At 39.2% G+C, this 22,451-nt stretch overlaps 1 protein-coding gene across 9 annotated transcripts in view; it reads left to right on the top strand.

The window, feature by feature from the left end:
* Positions 1 to 22,451, top strand: part of ZNF462 (zinc finger protein 462) — a 151,794-nt gene that overhangs the window by 48,081 nt on the left and 81,262 nt on the right. For 8 of the 9 annotated variants that reach the window (XR_011977253.1, XM_072655307.1, XM_072655290.1 and 5 more), the window contains exon 2: positions 21,235 to 21,483. Coding sequence is in view for 8 of the 9 variants with exons in the window: in XM_072655307.1 (XP_072511408.1) it covers positions 21,267 to 21,483 (217 nt within the window). In the remaining variant the exon portion in view is untranslated. Of the gene's footprint in view, positions 1 to 3,004; positions 19,838 to 21,234; positions 21,484 to 22,451 lie in introns of those variants that run through there. The other variant, XM_072655255.1, reaches the window with a different exon arrangement.

The following is a 22,451-nucleotide window of genomic DNA, read 5'->3' as shown; positions in this document are numbered from 1 at the left end:
CAGAGATGGGTGACTCACTGGGATTTAGCATGACATTCCAGAGAAGTCTAAAAAAGAAATTGAAGAGTATGACTAAAGAATAAAGCATCGGTGTGACCAGTGGCATATTTAAAGTAGTTATTATATCTCAAATGGAATTTAGTGTTGGTTTTTGGTTAGTAAAAGCCTTATGCATCAAGAACTCATGCATAGCTTAATGGATGGCCTTCACATTTGCTAGAGCTGAAGAAATTTATCCCATCCTTCTAGTGATGTTCTCCAGATGTAAGCTGGGGTGCTCCTCACAGAAAATACCTATAGTCTCTCACTGTAATTTTGTTTGGAGGTCTTCCAGACTGGTGAAACCTTCTAGAACTTATGCTACCCTGGCATAGCTTTTGAGAATCCAGGTTCCTTCCTCATAGTTAAGTATCATAGGAGAACTTTAGTGGAAGCAGTTGAGGAATGCCTTCCAATACCACACATGATTCTTTTGAGGGATGCCTCATGTTGGCCAGGAAACGAGGATATTTTTAGCTTATTCAAGCAGCTAGGTAGCATAGCAAAAAGAGGACTAGGTCTGGCATCTGGAAAAAGACCCCAGTTCCAATCCAGCCTCAGACACTTTCCTAGCTATATCCCTGGGCAAGTCACTTAACTTCTGTCTGAGTTTCCTTATCTATAAAATGCACTAAATAATAGTGTCATCCTGCTTGGATTGTTTTGAGGAGAAAATGCACTTTATTTTAAAAGCAATCTGCAAACCTTAAAGTGTTTTTATTGAAAAGTAGGTACTAGTTTATTATTATTAATTATTACTATTATGACTTTTTAAAACTCCTCAAGTTCCAGAAAAATCCAATTTTCAACTGTTCATACTTCTCATATTAGTTGGGTCTTTTAGCCAAAGTTTATCCTCATGAATTCCTTAATTTATAATTCTGATTCATGACATGACCATCTAGGATCACAGAGTTAGAGCAGGAAAGGACCCTTTAAGAGGCTGTCTACAGCCCTCGTTTTACTCATGAGGAAACCCAAGGCCACAAAAGTAGGGAAATAACAGAATTGCAGCTCAAACCCAGGTCAGTTTTTCCTTAGAGATATGACAGTCATTGCTACTGATGGAGTCTCTGTGAAATGACGCAGGATATTCTTCATCAACAGCTTCCTTCTTATTGGTGGCCCATTAAATTATACTTTGGCCAGTTAACGTTGATATAACACAGCATTTCCTCAGATAATGCCTACAAACCTGTTTTGGTCGTGGAGCATTTTCCCACCTGAAATACATTGAAAAGACTCATAAATTCTGGCTTAGAGTTTTGAGGGTATGGCATATTTCCAGAATAAAGGGAAGTTGGGGAAGTGTTGGCATAAAGTAGATAACATTAAATCAATTAAAATTGCTATGCATTGTATGTATTTTAAAACATAGAATTTTATATCTAATACTTTCAGAGAACATTTTAAAAAAGAAACTGTTTCATTGACATTTTCCAACAGAATTCCTCTTTACCTCATGTTAGCACACTAAGATTCCACAAAACCCAGTAAGAGTTAAAACAGTATACGTGCTACTTAGTCCAGCAATAGTACAAATCTCAAGAACATATCAGTGACTGTGTCTAGTAACAACTCGTCTATATGGCACTTGTTAGGGTGATAGAAGCCCTAATGCTTGCTTGATGCCCTTTCCAAACAGACGGGATAAGGGTGACACCAGTTTAGAGTAAGTTCTCACTCTTAAAGCATTGTGAAGGATTACAGATTTTAAGCTATTACACCTCAAAACAGTAAAAAGAAATTGAGGGGAAAATGAGTCTGCTGAGAGTCTGGCATACAACACAGTTAAGTGATACCATTCTCAGAGCATTTGGAGAAGAACCTGCGAGAATAACATGTTGGTGAGGCAGACCAGGTTTGTTGACATTTCTGTACCGATCTCGTTTGATCTAGCTTAATCAGCAATGATAATAGAGGTCAGTTTCTTTGGATTTTGTTACATTAGTATCCACAGGATGAAACGTGGATCTGGCATTGGGACATCGGAAGATTTTTGGTAATAATAACTAGCCTTTATAGAATGCTTTAACAAAATGATTTCTGCATGTTCTCCCTTGCTTTTCACAACAGCCCTGGGAAGTAGATGTCATTGTCATCCTCCTGTTACATGTGAGGAAATTGAGGCAACCAGAAGATTAAATAACTTGCCCAGAGTCTCAGAACCATTTTGTGTCAGAGGCCAGATTCAAACTCAGATCTTCATGACTCTAGACCTAGAACTCTATCTACTGTGCCAACTAGCTGTCTTGGGAAAAGCGATTGGGTTTGACCAAATGTGTACGAGAAATTTACGGGGACACAATACTTATGTTATTCAGATATCAATATTGTAGTTATGTTAGAGGTAAAATTTCCAAATGAATGGAAAAACTAATGGTTAGTATTAATTATCTTAAAAGGTGGTGAAAGGGATATCAACTACTATTGACTCATTCTAATATTCTTATTCCTATTAAAAAAAATTTTAATACTTAAATCTTAATATTAAATATTTATTTTAAATAATATTTTAAATAAATATTTATTAAATAATATTTAAATTTCAAATATTTAAAATATTTGGAAATGATTTAAGCATGTTCAGGGTAGGTATGGTTTGATAAAGAAGTGTGATCAGGAAATGGACAGGTTTTGTGTACCAACGACCAAGAAGTATAGAGAATATAAGACTTCTGTATATATTAATTCATTTTTTTTAAAAGAACTAAACTAACTGTTCATAGGCATGTATAACACATTCACTGGGTTGTAAATCCAGGGAATTTTATTTTTAAGGCAGACATTATCAGATATTCAATCCAAGAGGAAATTATTTTTATCCTTCAAAGTAAAGAAACTAAAAAACTTATTATAATGTTATTGTAATATATATTAGTATTATCATAATGTCATTATAATATTTAAATAATAATATTATCATAATAATATTTAAACTTAACTGATTTTATTTTAAAAATAGAGACTTTCACAGTGAGGCACATAACAATTAAATTTATATTTATAACCAGGCACATACAAAGATAGTTACTTTTCATGATTTTTATCTTTAACCAGATGATAAACTATTTCAAATTGGCCAAAACAGATTAAGATGTCATCTCAGTTTTAGAATGATACCTTACTTACCAAATGTTGGGGATTTATTCCTTAATCACGTCATTATAATTAACTGACAAGGCCAATTTTTATTCAATTCTTATTCAGTATATAACATCCCCCCTTTTTCCCCAAGTAAGAGATCCTGTAAACATTGTTGTTCAGTCACGTCTGACTCTTTGTGACCCCATTTGAGGTTTTCTTGGGAAAGCTACTGGAGTGGTTTGCCATTTCCTTCTCCAGCTCATCTTTACAGATGAGGAAACTGACAAAGTGATTCTCCCAGGGTTACATAACTAATAAGTATCTGAAGCTAGATTTGAACTCATAAAGTTGAATTTTCCTTATTCAAAGCCCAGTGCTCTATCCTCTGTCCCACCTAGTTGTTCATCCTGTCAAAGGAGGGAGTAAGCAGATCCAAAGATTGCATGTGATAGGATCTGAGCATAGGAAGGAAGTGTGGAAGTCCTCTAATGTCTTCTCATAATGCCCCTGGGCTCCTTCTCACCCATCCAGACGTCTGGGTCTGTCTTGGTTGGGTGCACTGCTCTGCTGAGCTCCCTGGGTCGTATCTCTTTCAGGACATGCTGTCCTACTGATTAGTGATAGTGTCTAGCACCTCCAGCTTTTAGCTCAGCTGAAGTCCTTGGTTTGCACATTGCTGTGTTCTTTCAGGGGGAAAAAAAATGAAACCTTTACCTTTAGAACCAAGATGAAGTCTCCTCAATTCTGCTTTCTCAGAATCTTCACTTAACGGCAGGATCCCAGCCACAGGCAGCAAATTCTTCCTCCCAGATCTCTAGACCAGGGTGACTTCCTCCGTTTTTCCCATTAACCCTGTAAATATATGGACAGAGAAAAAGAACTGAGATACCTCACATCCAAGAGGCAAGCCCATTGTCTCTTCTAACCACTCTGCCATATTTTCTTATTCTTTCACAGAAAGACGTGGCCGCAAAAGTCTTATAAAACTGCAGTGGGTCACTTCGAGTCTGACTGGGGCAGAGTTTGAAAGGGCTTTGTCCTATCACCATAGCTTCGTTTTTAATAGTATCTGCATTTGGTAATTGTTTTACAAAACAACAATCTGTACTTTAAAACTCAAAGAGCACATCATGTGGTTAAATTAAAATGCAAAGTCACTGTTTCTGTGAGACATCAAAGGGTCGTGCCCAGAATATCTTGTACACATGGATTATGGCAGCCTTGGTAACTGTCTTCCCAAAAGGTTTCTCTCACATGTGTGACCATGGTGATAACTTGGATAAGTAATCTACTGGTCAGCATTAAATGGAGCGTAGAACAAGGGGATATGTGCTCACTAAAGTCTTTTGAAAGTGTTAAAGGGGATATTCCATTTAGAGATCAAGTAAGAGAGATTCTCTATAGATAAGTAAGTTCTCTTATATATTCTTATTATGAAGGATGTTATGCTGATTACATCCAACTTCAAAGCGCTACAAGGCATCTTCATTGAAGAAACACTCAGAAAAGTTTGGGCTAGCCATTCACACTTAAAAAGCAAATGGATGAAAACCACATGTAGTCCAGATGGTGAGCGATTGGTTGAGCTAATCTCATTGATGTGTGTGTACATACATAAACTTAGGTAGGTAATATATGTGAACAAGAGATTACATCCAAATTGAACATGAGAACAAGCTCCATCATGTTTGGAAAAGTCTGTAATTTCCAAGCTGCTTAAAAACCCAAATATCAGTATTTTTACTATAAGTGATAAAAAACCAGCCTTAGTCAAGAAAACCTGACTTTGAAACTCTTCCTCTGAAATACACTGGTCTCCAACCTTGGGTAACTCACTTCTAGTGCCCTAGACAGCTCCATAAAAGAAGACTCTCTGCTCTAGTGGAAGGAGTTTAGTGAAACCATAGGGCCAGCCCAGTGGTCCAGAATTTAGAGGTGTTACTCTCTGTGATAGGTAAACCTAACCCCACCCTCTCGATTAAGCCAGATAATCCTGGGAGCCTTTAAGAATAAAACTAGAAGTACAAGAGACAGATTAAAAATGGAAAAGATCTGTCAAGATTTCTATACCCAACTGTTTTCCACCCCCAGTAGCAGTGAAGCCACCTCATTTTGGATTCTAATATCACAAACACCAATGTCCTTGCTGTACAAGGAAGTAAAAATGACTCTAAAGACAACAGAGACTTACATGTGGTTTTCATGCACTTGTGGTTTTCTTTTTTTTTTTTAAGTGTGAATGGCTAGTATATACCCAAGGACGTCTGCCCTTAATTTGACATAATTTGGAGGAGTTGATTCTTAAGATATTTAAAAGGGGAAAAATGCTGAATGAGTGAGGGAAAAAATCATGGACATTATAACCAAACAAGTGATTTCAGAAGATCTCACTAACTACTGATCCATACTTTCTCATGTCCTCAGAATCTTTGAGATAATTTATAAATACATCAAGGGCATGCTTAATGAAAACATAAGCGATCAGGAAGTCTTTCACATATGTAGTCAACAAACTCTCACTGTACTTACTATAAAATATGTCATTTAATTCAGAGCAAAATGTCTCATCAAAGTCTCTTCCCCAGCATATGTGTGTATGTATAATACATGTTTGTATATATGTATATTAACATATAACAGTATTACTATCAACCTGTCAATAGAAGTACATACATAATGTTATGAAACCCAGAGGAAATTCTTCTGTATATCAAATTAAACAACTATGGATGATTTATGTAAGGATATGGACAAAAATCCCACAGTATGGGAAGGCAGGGAGGTATATGGTCTTTTGAAAAAGATCTGTGGATTTTAGCGAGTGTCATAGAGTAGCCAAAAAAAGCTAGACTATTGTGAGGCTGTATTAAGAGGCACAGTGTTCAGAACACAGGAGTTAATAGTCTCTGGAGTGTTATGTTCAATTTTGGGTGCTGTGTTTTGAAAAAGACATTGCCATGGTGAAGATCATCCAGAGGGAAAAATGATGGTACTAGATACCATGTCATAAGAAGATGGGTTGAATGACCTGGGGATGTTTAGAAGAAAAGGTATTTGATATTTGATAGCTGGTAAGTGTTAGAATGTCATATGGAAGAAGGATTAGACTTCTTGACTGTAGAGACTGGAACTTGGAATCATGGGTAGAAATTGCCAAGAGGTAGATATTTATTTGATATAAAGAAGAACTTTTGAGCAGTTAGAGCTATACAAAAATGAACTCGGCTTCCTAAGAATGTGATAGCTTCCCTTTCCCTTGAGATCTTTACGCAAATGCTGAATGATCATTGGTCTGGGAAATTGTAGACAGGGTTCTTGTTCAGTTTTAGGCTAGACTAAATAACCTCTGAAGGCTGTTCTCACTCTGACCCATGATTCTGTATCATTAGTAGGAGTACTTCCAGTAATGAAGCCACAAATCTATTGGAGTATTTTCCTAGATTTACTATAAGGCTGCAAATAACAGGCTGTTATGATCTAGTATGGTCAATGTGGCATAGTGGATAAGCCAGCCTTGGAGTCAAGAAGACCTCAAGTCAGGTCTGACATTTAATACATAGTAGCTGTGTGTGTGTGTGTGTGATAATAGATAGGTCACTTCACTTAACTCCTCAATGCTCCCTGTTCTTAGTACCAGCAGTCAAAGACCATGTGTTTTTCTACACTTGTCATTCCCTAGACTTGATGGAATCAGAATCCTGAATCAATAGGGATACCTCTAGTGTGCAGGGCACAAAGCAAATACTTTTTGCATGACTCCTGTCTATTTAAATAATTTCGTCAGAAATATGTTACAAAATTCATGACCCATGTGAAATAGGACTTTTTGATAAAGAGTTAAGATAATGGATAGAGAAGAGGTCCTTACCACATTTATTGGCCAGCTGGTGATTATAAATATTCTTCATAGTATCCATGAGGAATGCATGGGGCTTTCAGCTACTCTGAGGGGGTGCAGGCCAGTACCAGCAGGGCAGGAGGTGATACAGCTGGCTGCTGCTCGGTCTCAGGTCTACCTCGATGGGTAGGTAGAACTCCCAACTTAAGTGTCACAATCTCAGAGTTATTGTCCATGATTTAAAGATATTGGAAGTAATGTGAGGGGTTTGGGAAGAGTTTAGATACTGTCATACTCATACTCCCATCCCCTTAGAAATCTGGGGGTTGGGCCTGGTGCAAGCTAGAAAGTTGTTTTTCTGCAGCAGGACCCAGGAAAAGTGGTAGAAGTCAATGAGGCCCTGGGCAGTCATCCCCCACAGTCCAAGCCAAAAATTGACCATTTAGAATCCCTCTCTCTTAGCTATCTAGTAGGCACTAGGGGCATTGAGTTTCAGACTAAATTAAAGGGTACCACCAATTCTAAAATCAGAGGTTAGTGGTTATGTCCTTGTCTCAAGTCAAGTGGTTCTCTGAGTGACTGCAACTCAGAGTCATTGAGGTTCCAAGTTGTTTCTGTACTCTAAAGTATGTGGCATAAGGGGTAGGAAGGCGATGACTGGGGTGCAGAATTAAAAGATTCCCACAAGAATACAGATTTCAGATGACTTAAGAGCAATGGAAGAACACATGGTGGTTGGAGGCAGGCTCTGAACAACCATCCCTCAGCAATGATATAAAAGTATGGGATGGTATCAAACAAATTATTGAGAATATATATGATAGGAAAAGGAATTCAGTTAATGATGTAGTAAGAGTGATGGATAACAGATAATAACAATAATAGCTAACATCTATCTATATATTTCCAAAGCACTTTAAATGTTATCTCATTTGATCTTAACTATGTGCTATTATTATCCCCATTTTACAGGTGAGGAAAATGAGACTGGGAGAGGTACAGTGATTTGCTTAGGGTCATGCAGTTACTAAGACTGAGGTAGGATTCAAACTCAGATTTATGACAATAGACAGCGTGGTTGTTGCCCTGGTACCCACAAAATGTTAAAAGAAGCAGAGGGCTTGTTGGATAATTTCCCTGTGGAGGATTTGTGGAAAGACATAAAAAGGAATTACATAAGGTGAGAAGGCAAGAAGGGATTCTGGTCTGGACTGTGTGACAGGTGCGGAGATCACTGATTCTGAAAGTTTGGAGAGCTCCAAGTTACTCTCATTGGATTCTCACAACAGCTCTGTGAGGTATCTCAAGTAGGACTCTCCATATTTTACATCTGAGGATCCTGAGACTCAGATGCTAAGTGATTTACCCTAGTCACACATCTAATAAGTGGTAGAGTTTTGGCTTGACCCAGAGTCAGCAGTCACTCAACATTGAGTGGAAAAAGGTGCTGTATTTGGAGTCCAAGGACAAGTTACTTAATTCTCTGAGTCTCAATTTTCTTATCTGTACAATGTGCAGATTGGTCTGTTTGGTCTCTTGAATCTCTCAGTCTATGGTAATATAGTCTATAATCCTCTCCTACACCAAACTGTCTCTGCATGAAGGTTCTGCCAAAACTGAACCAGATTGAACATTATATCAGCTAAATTGTCTGCTCCTCAAGGGAAGGGATTCCATTCTCTTTCTTTTGTATGTTCCATCAGCCCCTTTCATGGTGCTGGGTACCTGGCGTTTGCTTAGTCAGCACTTTTTGCTTTCATTGAACATGAAGAAGTCTTATCTCCTCACTTTACAGAAAGTGCTTCACCTCCACACCTCTTAGAATATTCCTGCTTTCATGCATCTGATTATTTTGGTAACTAGCACCAAATTTACTTTTTCTCAGAAAGGTTTGAATTCAATTGAATTCTTGTTAAGGATTTCTCTTTTCCAGCCTCCTACTTCCTCTTGGTTTCTTACAGAGAACTTTCAAAAAGGAAAGAGCTGGTGGTGGACTTTTCCCCGTCTGGTGTCCCATCTATTTAGCTCTTTGATATATAGTAGCTGGATAAAGGGAATGTGGATGAGAATACTTCCATATGTGGTGGAAGTTCCAGGTAGAAGGAGTTTTCAGGGTCAAGGCTGATGAGCGGTGAAGCATCCAATATGGATGGAGAGCAATCCAGGGTAAGCAGTGCTCTTGCCTTGCCATATGAATAACTCCCTTGGTGTACGCTATGAAAGTTGGATTCCTTGCCAGGCAGTTGGATACGACTCTCCTCCTCCTTTCAATTTTAAATGAACCGCCCCTGATATTTTCAGATACCCCCAAGGCTCGTTCAGTGGGGCTCTTCAGCGACAGCCTTGGCAGCTCACGTTTTCCATAAGAAACAAGATGATGTTTCTCCGGGGGTAGATTTGGCAGGCATGGAGCCACTGTGTAACCTTGCTCTGATTCCATGAGGTTGGTTTCTGAAGAAATATAATTCAGTATTATAGCTCTTGGACTTTCTAGCATACACCTTTGTCAGCAGTTTTAGGTATCCAAGTGTGTTTCCAAGGCATGAGCAAGCCACTTACCCAACTGAAATGCAGCCTCAGTGCTTAAAGTGGTCAAGACAGCAGAATATTACTTTTGTAACTTTTCTCTTATTAGTCTGATATTTCCGTTGTGCAATTAGAATGGTATCATTCTAATGTCAGTACACAGAGGAAAGGCCTTTCTGCCAGCAGTAATGTTTGAGGGCATGGACTTTAACAGAGCCTGGCAATTGAATGGATGAGAATGGGGTGCCTTTTCATAGGATCATATGATTATCGATGAAGAGTAGGAGGGGATCTTAGAGGCCTGCAAGGTCAACCTTCTTATTTTACAGATGAGGAAACTGAGGTACTGAGAGATTGAAGTGAAGCTAAGATCTGGAAGGGACCATAAATAGAATTGAATCTGTGCCCTCTTCCTTTTGCACATGAAGGAATTGAGACCCAGAGGCATTATGAGTTGGCCAAGGTCACTTGGGATTAGCAGACCCTAGTTTCAAATCCATATCCCCTGATTCCAAATGTAGTGTTCCTTTTTCCCTATGGCATGTTGCTTCTCATTAAAGTAATGCATATACTGCTGCTCTGTTTTGAATGATGTAATTTTTAAATCTGTCCTGACTTTAAGAAACTAGTTTAGTAGAGAATTAAACATTTGGAATTCATTAGCCACCTTCTATGTGCTAAGTACTATACTAAGTGCTAGAGCAAAAAAGAAAGGTAAGAACACTAATTACCCTCAAGGAGCTTACAAAAAGGCTATTGGAAGAGACAACATATTCTCGGGTGGAAGCTTATAGGGGTGAAGCAAAGGGAGCAGGCGAGTTGTTGAGAAGATAAAAATGACCAGATTTGGTACTGGATTGGGTACGTGTGATGAGTGACAGTGAGGAGTTGAGGATGACACTGAGGTGGTGAGCTGGGCTGCTGGTGCCTCCGGCAGTAATAGAAAAGTTGGAAACAGGGGATGAGTATTTGGGGGGAAAGATAATGACTTGTTTTAGACATTTGGATTTTGAGAAGAAATAAATCTGCTCCTCTTCTGTTCCTGTAGTCTCCCCTTCCAGCAGGCTTATATTTCTTTGAATCAGTGGGTAATGAGGAGAATGGTTTCTAAATTAGTCATAGCATACCTTTTGGCTAAGGTCTCCATGGGAACATGGGATGGTGGTCACTTGTTGAAAGCAATAGAATCATTCCTCCTGTCTGGTTACTGACCATGCCCCACAGTCAACCCTTCCTCTTGGAATGGCATAGCAGGATTATGCATGAATGGAATGGCCAATGTGTGGAGAATAGTTTTTACTTTTTCCCCACCATGAGTCAACTTTCTCTTTCTCCCTCTCCTTCTCTCTCTCTCTCTCTCTCTCTCTCTCTCTCTCTCTCTCTCTCTCTCTCTCTCTCTCTCTCTCTCTCCCTCTCTCTCCCTCTCTCTCCCTTTCTCTCTCTGTCTCTGTCTTTCTTGTGCATGCACAAATCAGACCCATAATCAGTATCACGACTATCAAGAATTATCATATGTTTTCACTACTTGGGAAACCTTGTAAACAAAATTTTCTCTTACTGACATTAAAGTGTGCTAGAATTGCCATTCTTGAAGAGGTAAGCTTTATTCTTTTGTCTGTTGCATTAGCGTGACAGAATTGCCTTCAGACTATAGGAGTGCCTGTAAGTCAACCCAGGTTTCTACTTGAGAAAAGGTTTCTATGTGTTTGGGGGGTCTCCAAGGTGGATTTCTGTTCTCCTTTCCACAGAAGTTCCTCCTACTAATATACATCTTGAGCATTCTAAATGCCAATTTCCACCTCACCCACAGAACACATACAGTTCAGACAATGAGACCAAGAGCTTTGTTGTCAAGGAAAGATTGAACTACAATGCCTAGATCATGTTTTGGGTTTTTTTTTTTAAAGTTATTTTAGTCCAACTCACAAAACAGAATACTACTGATATAATGTGACCCCTGACCAAAATCCCTCCCTTTTTTTGAGGCCCAGCTCAGAGGCCACCACAGAAATTCTCTGGACTCTTTTACCCCTCTGCCCCGAGGAAAATGATGCCTCCCACCTCATATTTCTCATAGTTCTTTTCCTGGTCTTCTCCTTTGTGCTGTCTTCCATGATGTTTGCTGCAAGTTCCTTGAGAGCATGGTCTCAGTTGCATCTATCTCTGTATACCCAGTGACTAATGCCATGTGTTACCCATAAGAGGTGCTTCATAGACGATTGCTACTGAAATGAATAATGCTCCCAATCATGCTTGATGAAGGCATAAATGGGAAGCTTCGTCGCACCTCTGTTTTCATTTGCTTTGGCTAATGGAAAGACAATAATTCCCAAACAAATGATTTTTGTTGTCTCTTTCCTATATTGGCATTTTTTTGGTTAGGCAGCCTGGCAGTGAATAAGCAGCTGCCTAGAAAATTGTCTAAGCAGTCAGTAGGATTCAGCAGTTCAGAGAGAGTTTGTTTATTCTAGAGTAAAATATTTGTTCTGCATATACTGTGGACTTTCTAGGTTTTTCAAGTGTGGTTTTTCCTAGGAATATAATGAGGAAGTCATTATAGCATTGGAAGTATAGATTTTCTTTTGAAGGTCATTCTACTTTGGGGCTTTGTTCTTATATACCATTTAAGGCCTGCGTTCTGGAATTGCATTTTAGGAGAAGCACCTTTTCGTGAGGCCCAGTGGGTAAATAAATGGCATAGGGGATAGAATACTGGCCTGGAGTCAGTAAGGCAAGGTATGGAACTGCATGACCCCAAACAAATTGCGGTCCTGCTCAACCTCAGTTTAGCCAGCTGTAAAATTTAGATAATAATACCTGTCTACCTTACTAGGATTGTTATGAAGTAAAGCAAAATGTAAGTGCAAAGACCTTTGCAAATCTGAAATTATCATTAATTGGTTATTTATACATACATAATGACCATGTAGAAGGTATGGAAGTTTATTTTGTAGCAAAAAATATTACTGTGCGATTCTGATCTCTTTCTTTTACATTGTTTAGAAAAGGCTTGGAGAAAATCTTTGGTTTGACCTTACTGTTTTTATGTGTCCAGGGAGGAAACATTAGGGGATGATCTTCTATAAGGAAAACTCCTATCTAAGTGCTTGCTCCCTGAATTGCATTTCACAATTAAAGTGCTATCATATTGATTTCTTCTCCCCTTCTTCATTATTAATTAATGTTTCCTGAACACCCACAGTGTGTTCTGTCTAGTCTGGTTGCATGACACCTAAAGAGCTGGTCCTTAGCTTTTAGGGTCTTGTACTCAAAAGATACAATATTTCATGGCGTTCATGGTGTGTGGACCTTGGCTAAGAACTTGTTTATTCTAGTACCACCAATCTGATACATGGTAGCATGTGCTAGTCTTATACTTAAGGATGTCTAAGACGCCTCCTTCAAAATAGGCTCTCCCATGCTCTCATGATGCCCAGGATCTACTGGAGTAAAGTTACATCCTGGAAATGGAATAAGCGATTGCAACAGAGGAGAAATTCCTTACCCATCCTCTTTTTTTGTCCTCCTTGTCTTATCCGCCAGTCTCACATCAGCGTTAAGAAGGGACAGCACTTTTTCCATTGTCATGTTCTGTTAATTTACTGCAGGGGAGGATTCTGTGGAGCTAAATGAACCAACAAGCTTGTTTAATTAGAGGGTGTGATATCCTCATAACTTCCTCTGCCATAGGTAACAAGAAGAAAAAAATGCCCACTCTATTTGTATGCCTTGGTACAGGAAGCTCTCAGAAGAGGCCACATTATTGGCTAAGATATGTCTATTGTTTGCCTTTCAGGATAGCATTCTGTTATAGCTACTGTACTGATGATGTGCCTACAGCAGAGATCACAGTGGGAAGAGGCCAAGGTGCCAGGCCTCAGTAATCGGATTCCTCAGCAATGTTAAATTGGTCTGGAGGCCTCATTCCAGTTCTTGCACCAGGGTCTATGCCAGCCCTGCTGAGCCCCTGATATGGATTCGGGAAGCTTCTCATCCAGCAAAAGTGACTCATGTGTCCTTTGAATTGCCCTATCCCAGCACTGAATCCAAACCATTAAGCATGTAGCAAGGGGCAAGTGCACGCTTGTATATGGTGCTAGAATGTCAAATTAACCTCTTATTGAGAGTCTCTTCCCTCTTAGGAGAGACTCTTTTCTCCTGCTGCTGTAACTTTGCAACCAACCTTTACAGCAAGAGTTAGAATATGGCAAAGTGAACCTTGGCATCTCCTCTGGAAGCAGGGAGGTCCTAGAACTCAGATTTGGTAAATTTGGCAATGCCACTTATATTTGAATTTGCTCTGGAGAAGCCGAAATGACGGAGGTGAGGCCTCTGACTGTCCACTTAATGCTGGGCAATCACGTATAAACTGACAAACACGCAGGGAGAGATTCTAATTCACATTTTGATCTTTCGGCGATGTGGTAGATGGCTTTTATTTCAGCCTGTTTACTGCATGTCTTAATCAGCTCTTTAATGAAGACCCAGCAGCATATCCACAACTTCCCTCTAATTTTACAATTTTTATAATGAGAGTTCTTGAAGTGTGAAAAGTGTTCTCTAGAAATTCAGGCGGCATCTTAAATTGCTTTTAAAGGAGCAGTACGCATGCTTTTTCTATCTCTGTCACTTGATGAGGTTTGGATCTTGAGGAGAAAAAAAAATCGATCAGACTATTACAGCAAGAATCACTTCAGAATTTCCAGAAGACTTTTCAGTGACCCCATGGAATTTCAATGGATTGCCCCAAAGCTTCTGTCTTCTCACTTAATCTTTGACTCAAAAAGAGGTTTTTCCATCTCTTGATGGAACAGAACAAGGTTAGTTGGTATCTTACTTCTCAGAGATATTTTCAGAATTCTAGCGTGGGGAGGATGGGGGAGAGGGAGAGGATTTTTGCTTTGTTTTGTTTTCTTCCTAAGTCCTATCTCTAGACCCAAATCTCCAGAGCACTTCTGAGAACTAGAGTTATCTAGTGAACTGTAGGTCCCTCTGTGCAGACAATGACCTTCTAAAGCTTCTGAGATACCACCCTACTTCCTCCCTTTCTTTTCTTGTCCCTCGCTATCCATCTTTATCTCATTGTTGTACTCACACATTTCCTCTCCTAAGGACAGGGGAGTTGGCAAACTGCCTATTGCCCTAATGGCCTCTATTAGCCTTGTATCATTGCAAAGGAATGCATGAATTCTCCATAAGGTATGTGCTATCTCTTTGTGTATTAGGCACTCACTACCTGCTTTCATAACTGGTCATTCAACCAGAATTACTATTTTACATATCTAACATTTTTGTTCACTTGGATTACCTCCTAAGACACAGAGCTCATTTTAATGAAGTTCCCAAGGGTATCCATCGTGAAATATTACTCCAGCATGCTTTGTGATACATGAAAACGTCATGCAAGAGAACAAACCAGAAGCCATAGATGATACAAAAGAGTAGTGTCAGTAGCTAGAACACCTTTAGGTTAGTAATCCACAGATTGCCTGCTTGAGTTTTTCTCCATATTCACAAGGTCCCACAGATGGGCCAAGCAGACTACATACAACAGAAGCAGCCCCAGTTGGCAGGGTGCTAGCCTCAACCGTATTTCCCTGCTACTATTTAAATTATGTCCCATCTTGGTGGGTTACACATGTGATCACAAATTAATCCTTTCTTCTCTGAAAATTTGGTTTTGAAGAACAGCTGTGTCTCCCTTCTGAATTCCTTAATTATTTATCCTGTCTGATATGTTAAACCTTTCATTAGTGTGGGTAAATTGCCAGAAGTACACAGAACTGCTTAGATCATGTAGCAAACAGTATAAACATTTGATAGGGACATTTGATGACACTGAATGTTGAGCCAAAATATACTGCAGAGCCTAGTACTGTGGGATGGATGGAGGTGGTTTGATGGTTGAGATTGGGGGGGAAGGGAATATGAAGTTTTGCTGGGGTTTTTTTCTTCGTTAAGGAAAATTAGTTTGAGAATAGTAACACAGGCATCTCACATGTCACCTGGACATATAGAGAAAAAAGCCAATTCTGTCCTCATATGGCTTCTATTAAAGCTAGAGTTTGCATGCTCATGTGTTGAGTCCAATTTGACTCAAGGCAGTTATTTCCTATCTTATATACATGTTACATTTTCATATAAAAATATTGTATGAATGTCAGCATCTCTCTCAAATACTATTCCTAAGAGGATATCATGAGCACGTCCAACATCTTGAAAAATGATTAATACAATGAAGTTGCTTAGGATGATCAAACTTAATATGTGGTATGTATTGTCATTTACTAGAAATAAAAATTTAACCTCCATCAGTGGGTCAGTTAATAAACTTGTTTTCATTCCTCATCTTCATGAGGCTTGGGTGTTACCAGGCAGATCTCATGTGCTCATTTTCTCACTTACCTCATCGTTCTCATGCTCAGTCAGTTTGAAATAAAACCCTATAAACAAATCCCAGAGCTCTTCAAGCTCATCACTTCTGTTGATTCCAGTCTATGAGTTTGGACCGTTGTATTGGCCCTACATGTTGCAGTCTGGGTAATCTAGCTGTCTCTGTTCCATAATTGTCATTGGAAGAATGATGCTTGGGTTCTCAATTACTTGACTTTTTGTGGCCTCTCTTTGATGAACTGACCCAGCGTATGTTTATTCCATAACATTGATGCCCTAGGTTTGGGTAAAAGAAACTTGTAAACCAGGCTAACGAGAATTTCCTTTGTTATAATAGGATCAAGTTGAAAGTTCCAAAGCTCTAGGAGACTAGGTTATAAAACCAGGTTTCTAGAGTGGAAAGAAGAAAAATGTACCCTATGGTTCTGCATGTGGTATTTCAAATTCTGTTTCTCAAAGGCTTCACAGGATAGAATTAGTAACTATTGAATCACATGACTGTGAGGCTTCACAGTTTTATTTCTGGTCAGGAAGCCTTCAATCAGAGAAAAGGTTAGACCTGTGGAAGACCACCTGCATTTTATTTCATGAATGTTTCCTTGACACATATGTAATTTTGACTTCATGGGCCTATGAAGTGTGCCAATGACATGACCTGTAGATGGCTAGCCAAGTTAATAGAAGTGGAACTGGTTAGTGGTGGTTTTTTTTTTAGAGCAATAGGCTACTACATCAGATATCCTCTTAGTAATAAACTTTAAGTATATATAGGATAGAATTGTGAGGTATCTCAGAAGTCTTCTGAAGAAAAATTGACATGCCCCTTTGTGAATTCTAGGTTCTGGCAAAATTAAGTAAGCTGTTAACCAAATTTCAGTGTTCTCTCTCTTTTTAAATTAATTAATAAATTACTTTCTTTTTCAATGTTTTCATCTCTTGCCACTCTGCATTAGCATAAGCTGTCCCCTTATACCAGGAATATACTTTTTCCTAATTTCTACCACTGTGAATCCTTATCTTCTTGAACATTTAGCTTGGGTACCATCTCCTCTGTGAAGCCTTCCCTGATCTTAATGCTATCTCCTGCTACAAATTAACTGGTAGTCACTTAGTTATTTGTGTACATGTACTTCCTTCCAGTAGAATGTAAGCTTCTTGAAAGTAGGCCTTGGTTTTTGTTTAGGGGTTAGGTATTTTTTATATCCCTAGGACCTATCATAATGTCTCATATATATAGTAAATACTTAAGAAATGAGTGTTCAGTTGAGTTTAATTGACCTTTTGAGGTAAGGCTCTTGAAATTCTGAGTAATGAAAGCCTGAAATAAACTAATTTAATTTTGCAAATAGGTGGCCTTCAAATTGCATGAGACATCAACCTGTGTTCATAAAATATTTTTCCATCGCCAAGTCTTATTAGGGATATTAAGAGATTCTCCATGAGAAGGATTGAATAGAACTTCAGATATTTACAATCTTTGAGTTCAGTGTTTGGGGCTTCACAAAGAAACCCTATATTGGAGTGTATTCAAAATGTAAATGTAAACTTAAAAATATGTACTATTAAAATATTTTCAAGGTTTAATGAATAATTAGAATGATTCTGTGTCATGTAGGTCCATGGATAGTAGATTATTTATGTTTTAAACCATCTGTTTGTTATATCTGTGTCAAGCTAGCCTGGTAAGCTCCTAGTTATTCTTTGGAGTCTAGTTATTTGCAAGCAACTTGACATCAAGGGGATCGGTGTTGTCCTGCATAATTTAAGTTAGATTTGTGGATTCCACTCATGACCTTTTAGTGGTTCAGAAGCTTCTGCTTCTGCTTTTGATTTCTCCAGTTTCATACCCCAAGAATGAAATATTGCTAATTTCATTACTTCAATTTTTAAAAATTATATTGGTACGAGATGGAAGGATTTTTCCTTAACATCAGATGATGAGAGCAGACCCATGAGCATTTTTTACCTCTAAGGGTTACTGCTACTTCCATTGATCAAATAGACAAATATTCACAATTTGTTTCTCATCTTTTATTTGGTGATTTGACAGAGCATTAAAACCTGCTCTGAAAATGTGTCCTTTGCTGGTTGATGGATGAGTCAATCTCAGTTCTCAGTCTCTTCCTCTCTCTCTCTCTCTCTCTCTCTCTCTCTCTCTCTCTCTCTTTCTCTCTCTTTCTCTCTCTCTCTCTCTCTCTCACACACACACACACACACACACACACACACACACAGATAGATACACAAACACACACATGCTTACATCACGTTTCAGTTTCCTTGATAGCTTAGTCCAGGCTAGTGATTTCTGTTTTCTTCTCCCCGACAGCCTCTGTAGAAGAAATGTGTCTGAACAAAGGCAGAATGTCTCTCAAAATAGGCTACATCCTGATTTCCGTTCTTGGTGGTGAAAACATCAGATTGAAGGCCATTCAGCTGTACCTCATGTTTGTTCTCTCTGCTGCTTCAAGATTAACCTTTTCTCTGACTCAGTGCTCCTTTGGAGGAAGAAAGCAGCAGCAGCATTAAAGCTAGAACCCATTAGAAAGGCACTCTCATCCTTTTCCATCTTGCTATCTTGCTTACTTTTCTGTTCTCATCACCCTTTCATCTTCTTTGTAGCAGAACATGTAGACTTGTTGGTTTGGCTTTGCATCTAGACCCTAGTCTTCTCAATAATAACTTCAGAAGATATCAGGATGTTGAAGAGTTTTGCATTTGTGTAGACACACACACGCATTATGAAGCAACCAGTGCTGGAGGGGCCCTGGCTTCCTATGGAAGAACCTTAGTTTGGGTTGTTGTTGTGCAAACCCGTCTCAAACTTTCCAAAGGACACCCAGCAGAAAGTCTTTTGTTGCCTTATTTCTAAAGGCCTGAAGTTTTTAAGGAAAGAGATTTTGTTTTCCTCCTGGCTACACAATGGAGCTTTCAGAGAACCCCTTTTAAAAGGAATAGCTAACGCCTTTGTGTTGAAGGGTGTGTCTGTTGGCTGGGTCTGCTGATGCAGACAGACTGGCTGGTGATTAACAAAGGTCATTAGACTTTGGAATCTGGCAAGCAGAGTCAGATGGTATGTCTTCTGTGTGTAGAAGGACGACTCCCAAGAGGCTGAGGCTTTCTGGAGGTTTCCCCCCAGCCCCCCTGCTTTAAGAGCTGTTGGACAGTCTGGACCAGGATCTTCCTCCTTCTCTAAGCAACACGGTGTGGCTGGCACTAATGAATGAACTGATCAGTCCTGGGGCTTAGAAAGAACCTCCGAGATCTTTGTGAATGCTATTTGGAAGCAAGAGAAGAGAAAGGTGTTCCTTTGGATAGCAATGGAAACAGTTAATTCCTTGTGGAGTGCCCGCTCTGGCCACACAGCGCTCTCCTGGTGCTGATTTCTCAGATCCACCTAGCAGAGTCCTGTCTGCTGGAGATGGAGCCGAGATAAGTGAGGCCATGTTGTGCACGGACGAAAAGCTAGGAGCCTCTGAGTGCTAAAATGGCTGCTTCTGAGGGAGGCTCAGAGGACTGGGACAGCTTAGTGAGTCTTAAAGCTTCAGTGACGCAGGAGCTCCTATCTCTTGAAAGTGTGATAAACACATTCTGCAGAGCTGTGGCTTGTTTGGCTGAGATGAAAGGACTCCGCTTGGGGGATGGGGAGTGCAAACTGGATGGTCTGCTTTTCTGTAAAGTGCTCTAAATGCAGGAGTCGTCTGCACCATGGAAAAATTTGTTTTCAGGTCTAATGGACTGTGCGAAAGGAGACGTGGGGTGGGGCTTCGGGCCCCGCTGTAATTTGATCCAGAGCAGATAGCAGCCTTCTCCACACAATTTGGGCTGGTTGCTTAGACATAAAAGCTTGAGGATCTCGATGGTGGCAAGTCTGGGAGCTGAAAAGAACTTAGGGCAGCATTCTTTCTCTTTTTTTATTGAGAAAGGAGGAATTACTGTGTGCAAGGGGAGAAGGTAAATAGCAGTGTCTCCTTCTGTATACTCAGCTCGCCCAGAGTGGCCCTTGCCAGGAGCTATTTTAGCAGGCTATCAGGAGGAGCATTCCTTCATGTAAAACCCTGTTGCCATTGCCACTTGGGATACATGGACATCATATTACAGGACTTGGATTCTGCTGTAGGAATCTTTTTCTCTTTTGCAATGAATGCATGGAAGTTAACCTCAAGAAAGGTTGTTGTCTGCTCCTTTGCCCCTTTAGAACTCTCCAGTTCTAGGTTAGAGAAACCCAGTGGGGTATGTGGGAAGTAATCCATTCATTAAGGTAATAGCTTTACAGCTGTGCCTAGGAATTGTTTAAGGGTGGGAGGACCTTTTACCTCCCTAGTATCATTGTTCAATTCTCAGGATTGGGAATCTTCATTGAGTTAATGGAAAGTGGTATATAAATTTAAAGCCCACGCTTAGTGTCAAAATGGATACGGTTGGACAAAGTCTTTCACAACATTCTCACAGCCTTTTAGATCAGAGTTCATGCTGCATGCTTGTGACAAGGAAGGAAGGCAATGGAAAGACTGTTCAAGTGATGAAGCATAATCTTTCTTTAATAAAACAGACAAACCAAGATATAAATATCAATCTGGAAACCTCATAATTCTATAACGTTGGTTGTTGCAGGAATTTATGAGATCTTTGGACCCAGTTTCAGCCTGGGAAGTTCTCAGATACCGGAGAGGTTGGTAGGAGAGCATTTTCATCCTGTGGCTTCTGTGTGGAGGAAGATACTGCACAATTAGACCCAAATTAGATCTTGAGAGGTTTTTTTTTCCTCTCCTAAGAATTGTTCAGATACTGAAAATTATAAAAACACTAAGCTTCTTTACAGACTATTCTAATAGGTTTAACTTGATTTAATGATAAGCAGTGTAATTTCTTCTGGTCCTCAGTTTCCTGATTTATAAAAGGAGGTTAATTAAAGACTTCCAAGGTCCTTTCTGGTTCCAAAATTCCATAACTAAATTTTAAACAAGTAGAGAATCTCATGAGCTAATTAAAAATCCAATAGGGAAGTTTAAGAATTAACAAATGTCTGATGGCGTGAGAATTTCTTTAGTGCCAACAGGCTGATGCTGTCAAAGTTATAGAAAAAGTACATTTGACTGAACCACAAAAATATCTGCCTTATCCCCCTAACTCTTAGTATTATCAGAGTACTGTCAAAGGGGCTACCATCACCTTTCTCTATAATTATATGTGCATATATGTATGAGGGAGCCTAGATATACTTGGTGTACTGGGCCTCAAAGGCACTCCTAAATATATTCTATCAGCTAATGGACATCCATTAGGATGGGCGGACCATCCTAAGGTATATAAGTAATGTGAGTCATTAATTTTTTTATGTCTTCTTTCAGAATTTCCTAATGTAAAGGAATAAACCCAGATCATGGAGGTACTACAGTGTGATGGCTGTGATTTCCGAGCTCCATCCTATGAAGACCTCAAAGCTCACATTCAGGATGTCCATACTGCATTTTTACAACCGACAGATGTTGCCGAGGACAATATTGAGACACGCTCTGGATCTGTGAATGCTAGTAATCAGACAGAGGTGGAATTTTCTACTGTAAAGGATGAATTCACAATTGGAGAAGATATATCAGGTAAATCTATACTTATCTGAATATATGTGATCTACATGAATTGCTTCAATTTATTCTTAGGCTACAGGCTTGATACTGATAGGACATCGTCTCATGTAGCGCCTTCTCTGTGAGACATTGAAATGAGTCTCTTTCTTGTCTTATCTCTTACTATCCCTGTCCATATACACTATAAGCTAAAGTACTCATTGTTCTCCAAACACATACCTTAAACTTATACACCTCTTTTTCTTGTTGCTTCCATCTGGAATATTCTGTGGAAATTCTACCCATCCTTCAAAGTCGAACTCAAATCTCATTTCTTCCATAAATTCTCTTCTCTTCCCTGTCACCGCCATATATATTCTCCTTCCTTTAAACACATTTTGCCCCATTCACTTATCTTTTTCAGCCTTGTGTTATGGTTATTTGTGTTCCTATCTTATTCCCTCTATTAGAGTATAAACTCTTAGGTAACAGAGACTGTCTTTTACAATCCTTATGTGTCTTCTTTACCCATAGGGTATGCTCCTAAATGTTTGTTCAGATGAATCAAAATGTCTTCAGAAATTCCAGAATGAGTATGAGATACCTGAGACTTTTATTTAATAGATAACTAGGACATTTTATAGGCAAAATCACTATGTCTTCATTATCATAGTTCTATATCATAGTGTCTATAGTAATCTGTGCTCAGAGGTCAGCCTAAAGGGCATCATCATGAAACTATAGGTGACTTATAGTTTTGAAGGAAAGTATATGACACCTTTGAAATATAATCTCTATCAATAAAGAGCAACCAGAATGGTCTTCATCAAAGACTTCCTCTGATTGTCTCCTCATGTTGTTTCCTCTTGGGTTCTCTGAGACTATACTGTCTGTCAGTGCAGACTATCTAGAAAACCCTATTTACCTAGAAAGTCCTTGAATAAGGGCCCAGAAACAGACTGTGTGTCCATTGTCCAAAGAATAGAGCAAAACTGAGAGGA

The sequence above is a fragment of the Notamacropus eugenii genome, chromosome 1, assembly GCF_028372415.1.
Source record: "Notamacropus eugenii isolate mMacEug1 chromosome 1, mMacEug1.pri_v2, whole genome shotgun sequence".
NCBI classification, from domain to species: Eukaryota; Metazoa; Chordata; class Mammalia; order Diprotodontia; family Macropodidae; genus Notamacropus; species Notamacropus eugenii.
This window is presented reverse-complemented; position numbering and strand designations above follow the sequence as displayed.